We start from the raw sequence: 7,942 nt of genomic DNA, 5'->3' as shown, positions 1-7,942 counted from the left end.
CAGCCTTAACAGATGTTTTTTCACTCATCAGCTGGGAAAAAATGTGCCTTAAACTCAACATGAAATAAAAACTTAAATGATCATCAGACGATATACCACTGAAGTGACTGAAACCAAATTTATAAATAAAATTAAAAAGTCTTTCAGGCTGGGTTGTCAGTGGTCTATACAATAATATCTGATTAAATCTTGATTGTTCTTTAGCATTGACATGTGAAAGAGGCATGTTCCAAGAGGTATGTCAAGGAGTAAAACAATAGAACTCAAAACAAATCAATACAGATCACACCTTTTTATTAGAAATTAATCTTGTGACCCCAAAAGTGCTGGCAGATTTGAAAAGACAACTCTCAAGCTCAAAGATTTCTGCTATAAAGAGCATGTGACCCGATACAAAATAAGAAACATAATGTAAAGAACTTAACTACAACACTAACCTTACTTACAAGGCACAATAAAAATGTAAAATGTCCAAGTACCAGTACAAGTAAATATTAAAGACATTTCCAAATAGTGTAATGTCCAAAGTGTTTTCCAAAAAAGTTACAAAATTTTGGAGTGACCTGTTTTAAAATTGACTGAATTAACTTTTATTATGCCTAATATTAATAAAAGATATGAATCATGTGTATAAATGATTTAACTTGTAGAATTACTATGAATATGTGCTTTTTATCATGTGAACTACATACCCAGGGAAATCGAAATACAGAAAACAAAACGTTAATTGAAGGAACTTAGCAGTTCTCACTTATGAGCATGCATACATACGAAAATGCATATCACACAATGCATTTTTTTTTCTTACTAGTTTACACAAATTTAATGAAAATTAGTCTTAAAACTTAAGACTGAAGCACACAGCCACTTGATAATGAAGTGCAGTAAAGAGAAAAATATGAACATGTCAATCTGGGAGTCTGCAACTTTCAACACCAGAGTATATTTGTTTTGTTTTGCTCATTAAATCTAATACAATCTTCATTCACAACTGGAGTGTAAGCTTAAGGGTGATGTAATTAACAAAGACACACTAAGTACAAGAATGGTCAGAAGCTTCAAGAGTTCTCTACATTATTAGGAAGGAAGGAGGAAGCCCACAAACATATAGTACACCAGAGTCTCTTTCATCATATAAATAGGGTTGATCATCCTGGCAATACATTTCAAGAAAAATGTATGTCACTCCCTTCAGAGCAGAAATGAATTGAGCTGATGTGATTTCTGCAAAGCCTATTAGAAATCGAGTACAAAACTTTTAGTGCTAATACATCACACAAGTATCACAACAATGGGTAGGCCAGGGCTAAGCCAACTGTTCTTTCTATTGACTCCCCAGCTAGTTTGAAGATGACCACAGTGAATGTTCCACAGAATATTACTAATCCTTACGGTGCGCACAGAGTAATTTGCCATCATCACTGTCCAGTACAAAGTTCATTGTATCCCTACCAACACCAGTCATTTGCCCTAGCTCTCTGCAGCTGGATCTTGCCCACTTTCTGATGGTTCCTCTTTGGATTTATCTTCTTCTGGCTTCTCCCCACTTTCTCCTGAATATGATGGAGAGTTTTTTAAGTCCTTTCTTGTCTTATGTCCCCTGAATGTGGCTTGTATTTTACTGGCTGCAGCCGACACTTCAGGATCTTCCAAATCTATATCAATTTCCTCCCCTCCTGCCTTGGATTCCTCTGTGGCTGCTGTTGGTTTCTCCTCACCTGGCGTCTCCTCAGTTTCTCCTGCTTTGCTTTCGCCAGATTGATCTCCATCATTTTTTATCTCTTTCCTTGATTTGTACCCTCTAAAGCCTGCCTGTATTTTTAGTGCAGCTTTCTCGGTCTCTGGATCCTCTAGGTCAATATCAATCTCCTCCTCAGCTGCCTTCTCTGCCGGGGGTTCAGTGGATGCCTCCCCCTGAGCAGGGGCATCTGAAGGGGCATCCGCAGGGGCATCATCCTGTAAGCATAATACCAGTGAATTAACCATAACACCAGGGTTACATTACATCATAACCTGCGACACATGGCCCATTCAACCAGATAATCCAAACTTCCAGAAGGTACATACCAACATTAAGTCAGTCATGACTCTTTTCTCCACAATTTTCCACTTTAAAAGACATCAGTCTGTGGGTAACTTTCAATATTTACATGCATACTAAATACATAATAAATATTCCAAATTTTTAACCACTGTCCGACAAAAACTGATCTACATACATTCTGACGTGAATGTACAGTTATTATTGGTTGTGCAAGGTCATAACACAAATGTTGGTTAGCAAAACATATATTCTGGCTCCAGTAATAGCTTCTTCTTGTGCATCCCAAGAAGCAAAGAGAACTATACTATAAGAGATCACAGATGAGGTTTTAACTGTTTATTTTTGTAACTGTGTATCAGAGACTGTGATAAGAATCCGAAAAAGTCCCTTTAATAGGTTTATGAGTGGAAAGAAAAATCTCTTCCCTCAATAAGATGTCTGTTTCTCAGTAGTGTATATATATCATGTGTAAAATCTGGTCCATGGCTAAGTGACTCATTTTGCATGGTTCAGTATCAAAAGTAATTAATTTTAGTACTTCATTTGCCTCTAAAATGGACTTTTGAGATGAATTTTCACATCAAACAGAGTAAGCTGTGAGAAGAGGGACAAAGATGGTCACAGAATCTGATATGTCCCTAGAGTCTCTCACCAACCTTTTTGTTTCTCAGTGCTTTTCGAGTTTTAAACCCTTTGAAGTTAGCCTGTATTCTAAGAGCAGCTGTGGCCACCTCTGGGTCATTTAAATCAATATCTACTTCTTCCTCCTCTGCTGCTGGCACTTTACTGCCTTTGTCTGGTTTGGCAGTTACTTCCCCTGTTTTCACCCCTTCGTTGTCTGCTGCCTTCATTTCAGCCTACACAACATGGGTTAGAAAAACAACAAGCAGGTGGTCAGGTTAGTAACAAATGACAGTGTTAATGACATGTAAGACATGTGACCTGCAAATACATCTGTTATGTAACAAGTATCAGATAAACAAGCAATATAAAAACACGCCTCCTTTTCACATTTTCATGCCATTCCAGGCAAGACACCAGGAACAATATTTATAATAACATCTCTCACTGAATAGAACCTTTCACACCAAAATGCAATTAAGGACTCACAACAACAAGATCAGCAAGAAACAAAACACAACTACGGAAAGGGTGAGTTAACGTGTTCAATACGAATTAGTCAAATCTATGTCAGCAAACACACCTGTTTCTGTTTGATTTCTTGCCTGGCTTTGTGACCTCTAAAACTAGCCTGTATTTTAGTAGCAGCCTCTTCCACTTCAGGGTCATTCAGGTCAATATCTATCTCTTCCTCTTTGTCATCACCTTCTGTCTTTACCTCACCTTCAGAGTTCTCACCAACAACCTAAATGAAGCATTTTCACACAACATTCAGTAACATGCAGTTTTACAAGAAATTTTCAAAACTTCCTGGGGGTGGGAAGATGCAAACTCACACGCAATTAGGAACAAACTGGTCTCTCTTCAAAGAATGGTAGTTTACTCACCTTTCACAGTGTGTTTTAGGCTACGTACATATGCAGTAGTCAAGTCTTGAAAAGATACCAATTTAGATGGGGGAGTTGGATGGACAGGAGGTGGGGAAGGCTCATGTCCAGGATTGTTGCTAGTTTATTATTATTTTAGTAGGGAGTTTTGTTTTTCTGTTCAGAGCATGAAGAGCAAATTGTTAGTATAAATAATGGTCTTAAAATTTTACCCATAGACACTGAAATTTTGGAACAGTGTGTTCCCGAGGACTGTGTGATGAATGCCTTCACTGCTTTCAGCATTGTTCATGCTCGCATATGTATGTACACACACAGGTACAGCCCTCAACAGGCAATCTGCATGACATCTTGGGTATTTATAGTGCAGAGAAGGCCTCATCTTTGATAACATATGACAGCCACATGCTCTTACACAGCTAACTAATAATTATCAGTCTAAGTACATGCACTTCATAGCTCATAATTCATGTGAGGCTTTAGTGAGCCAAACAGGCCAGGCATATGATTCACCCTGACATGGATACCAGTGTAGAACTGTCGGCAGATTCACTCAGACAAAATCTACCACTCCACAGAGCTGGAATGCAGCTAGGACAGCTGTTGCCATGGAAACTATCCAAAGATGATATTACCACTGCAAGTGCACTGACCCCCTAATGGTTCAGGGCGAGTGTGGCGCAGAGAGGTGTATCATTTACCTACAGCATCAGAGGCTATCACTTCACTTCTTATTCTCTTTTAATATTTAACCTGCCTTTTTTTCGCTCTTCCCATCCCCTCTTTTCACCCATGTCTTATGATATCTACCCAAAACCAATCCCATTTGTGCTAAAGGGTTATCTGTACTTCCCACACACCTGTTTCTGTTTGATTTCCTGCCTGACCTTGTGACCTCTAAAGCTAGCCTGTATTTTAGTAGCAGCTTGTGCCACTTCTGGGTCATTCAGATCAATGTCTATCTCAGCCTCTTTGTTATCACTTTCTGTCTTGATCTCGCCTTCAGACTTCTTCTCCACCTAACAATTAGTACAGGGAACAAACAACACTCAATCAACAAACAAGTTAGATACAAATCACAACACAGGAATAACAAATATTGATAACATGTTCACAAGTAACAATTTTCAAGGCAGGGTAAATGTAAACTTAACTACAATAAACTTACATGTTACAAACTTTCATAAACATTAGGAAGGACAACACTAAGGAAAATGATACAAATGGGTAAGTTTTGGTCACACTACATGCTTTTCAACATTATTCTCATGTGGTCTTCATAATATTACCATGAGTAACATCAGATCGACTTCATTTTAAATAGTTTTTACTTGAGTCAGAAACACTGAAGAACATGTTTGGTGCAAAGTAGACAAAGGAAAGCATGATCATCACTTTAGTACTAATTTATATCACATAAAGAACAAGTTATATGCATCTGAAGAAACATTACTGAACAACATGAGATAAACGTTTTGATCAAAATTTAAAATAGGAGACCTCAGGTTGAACAGAACTTTATTGAGAACCCAGGACAAGTTTTTATCAACCAAATTATCAACCAATCATGTTTCAAGCCCGTAGGGTTCTGAGTCTAATTCTAACACATATTTGGTTTGCCTAAGCACACTTTCTTGAGATATCTTGGAAACATTTATGGCGACATTTATGCATCCAAATTGGTCATGATTTCTTTCTAATTCTCATTTCAAAATTACAAACAATTTATAATGAAGTGTTATCTTTTACATCCACACACCTGTTGTTGTTTGATTTCCTGTCTGACTTTGTGACCTCTAAAACTAGCCTGTATTTTAGTAGCGGCCTGTGACACATCTGGGTCATTCAGGTCAATATCTATCTCTTCCTCTTTGCTTTCATCTTGTTTTATCTCACCTTCAGGCTTCTTCTCAACCTAACAATTGGTGCAGGGAACAAACAACACTCAATCAACAAACAAGTTAGCTGGAAACCACCACAAAACAGGATAACACTTTAACATGATGCCATCTTTAGGGCCCGATTTCTCAACATGAACCTAAGTTTGAGCAAGAAAAAAAAACTTTGGATTCTTAAAATATGGTCAAGCAAGCCAGTTCTGTTTTAACCATATATAGAAAAATTTATGTTTTCATCTCTTGCTCAAATTTATATTTGCTTTGTGAAATTGGGCCTTGCTGTGGTAAGACTGTAATCATTCTGTGATTAATCTGACCGATAAACAAGTAAGATGCAAAAAAAAAACAAAAAAAACAACATTTGAGAAAGATTCCACCTTGAGGTGTGGTAAGACTACATCCGATGTAAGATCAATTTGATCGAAAACCAAATCATCTTGTATTGAACTAAGCCAGTCTTCTTTACTTTTTCATTGATCCTAATTACAATCAGAAACTGTATTAAAAGTGTTGGATGAAGTGTATAGTTATGACTGCAAGTATCTAGAATTCTGTTCTACACAAAATTGTTCAAGGCTGCTTATATAAACGCTTAAAATGATATTTACCTTACTGTTAGTAGACTCACTAGCACTATATCATGTATTATTCACATGAATGTAACACTATCAGGCAGATTTGTCTATCCCAAGAACTCTAAAAATACCCAGGGCTTCTCTATTTGTTGGCAGCTATTGTTGCCATGGTAACAGTCTAGATGGCAACCAAACACACATTAATCCTGTGTTATGAAATGATCATTTCCCTGGTAGTACACTTGTTTATACTGACTGAATACACAGAAACTCTTCTGGGTTTGGCAGTTTACCTGAGCTTGTAAACTCTCTATCAATAGAAACTTGGATCAAAGCAGGTTACTACAAAAAATGTCAAAAATACTGGCAACTTGCAATGAGTATTTGTGCAAATTTACATTTTATTTAGTGTTTTCAAAAATGAAATCTTGTTCATGATGAACAAGTGTGAGTGTGATGTTAAAGCCAATCTAGAGAGTTTTGACCAGAAAGCAAATGTCTTCAGAAAGCAGATGTCTACAGATAATTTCAATGATTTCTATGGACAATGTGGTCATCCAAACAATCTATTGCAAACTTAAAGAAATTATAGTAGATGTACAACTTGACTATATATTGAAGTCTACCTGTCTCTACCTGAAGCCAGGCCTCTATGAAATTATCATATCACAATTTATGTTTAACTGCTGAATAGTTCACACACCTGTTGTTTGATTTCCTGCCTGGCCTTATGACCTCTAAAACTAGCCTGTATTTTAGTAGCAGCTTGTGCCACTTCTGGGTCATTCAGATCAATATCTATCTCTTCCTCTTTGTTATCACCTTCTGTCTTTATCTCACCTTCAGACTTCTTCTCAACCTAACAATTAGTACAGGCAAACAACACTCAATCAACAAACAAGTTAGAAAGAAAGCACAACAGAACAGGATAACATTTGAACATGATGCTGTTTTCAGGGTAGAATTCTCAAAATGAATGAAATGAACGTGACCATTTATATAGAAAAAACTAAGTTTTCATGTTTTGCAAAATCAGACCCTGCTTTAGAAAGACCAGTCCAAGGTTAATTTGATCAACCAACAAATTAGATGCAAACCACATGAAAACAGGACAACATATATGAGCATGATGCTGCTTCATCAATTTCAAAATTATCTCTCCCTGACGCCTGACCTATATGAAGTAATCATAATGTCACAATGATATACCTATAACCACAAAATAGTCTGTTCACACACCTCTTGCTGTTTGATTTCCTGCCTGACCTTGTGACCTCTAAAACTAGCCTGTATTTTAGTAGCAGCTTGTGCCACTTCTGGGTCATTCAGGTCAATATCTATCTCTTCCTCTTTGTTATCACTTTCTATCTTGATCTCGCCTTCAGACTTCTTCTCAACCTAACAATTAGTACAGGCAACAAACAACATTCATAAACATAACAAATTACACATATAAATACAACCCACATCAATACAGGGTTATTTAACAACAACTCACAGCTTTTTAGGGGTCAGCAAGTTGCAAAATGCAAACACAATTTCAAACTGACATATTAGACAAAACAAAAAACATAACAAAACAAAATGATCTACATGTAACATTTCACAAACAAACTGGCACCATGAGTTTGTATGTGAGCTTTTCTGAGGTTGTGTTACATATTTCCTAAATCTCAAATGTTGAATTTGTGACTACTGATTATATAATGCAATGTTATACATGGTATATGCAGGGAACAGTTCCACTCACACAGCTCCTGAGCCAATAATACCTGGTGTTAAATGACTCCCATAAACTTCACACCAGCTGTTTCCATACCTTTGATTTCTCTTTATTTTACAATAACTTAGGTGTCAGACCTTGCTACATGTATTATCTTTGAAGAGTCATCCATTTTGAGTAAAAGATTATGGTTT

The 7,942-nt window shown here is 36.8% G+C and overlaps 1 protein-coding gene across 4 annotated transcripts in view; it reads right to left on the bottom strand.

Moving 5' to 3' along the window:
• Window positions 1–277: 277 nt before the first annotated feature.
• The window catches only part of LOC135482251 (abnormal spindle-like microcephaly-associated protein homolog), a 32,408-nt gene continuing 24,743 nt past the window's right edge, over window positions 278–7,942 (bottom strand). Inside the window, exons 8-14 of one of the 4 annotated variants that reach the window (XM_064762135.1) lie at window positions 7,265–7,423; window positions 6,729–6,884; window positions 5,312–5,467; window positions 4,413–4,571; window positions 3,249–3,410; window positions 2,701–2,901; window positions 278–1,956 (exon numbers count right to left, since the gene is read on the bottom strand). In XM_064762135.1, the coding sequence (XP_064618205.1) occupies window positions 1,471–1,956; window positions 2,701–2,901; window positions 3,249–3,410; window positions 4,413–4,571; window positions 5,312–5,467; window positions 6,729–6,884; window positions 7,265–7,423 (1,479 nt within the window). In that variant the 3' untranslated portion in view covers window positions 278–1,470. The remainder of the gene's footprint in view (window positions 1,957–2,700; window positions 2,902–3,248; window positions 3,411–4,412; window positions 4,572–5,311; window positions 5,468–6,728; window positions 6,885–7,264; window positions 7,424–7,942) is intronic. The other 3 variants (XM_064762138.1, XM_064762137.1, XM_064762139.1) reach the window with 3 other exon arrangements.

Source organism: Liolophura sinensis, chromosome 1, assembly GCF_032854445.1.
Source record: "Liolophura sinensis isolate JHLJ2023 chromosome 1, CUHK_Ljap_v2, whole genome shotgun sequence".
Taxonomy (NCBI): domain Eukaryota; kingdom Metazoa; phylum Mollusca; class Polyplacophora; order Chitonida; family Chitonidae; genus Liolophura; species Liolophura sinensis.
Note: the sequence above shows the minus strand (reverse complement) of the source record. Positions and strands in the feature narration are given on the sequence as shown.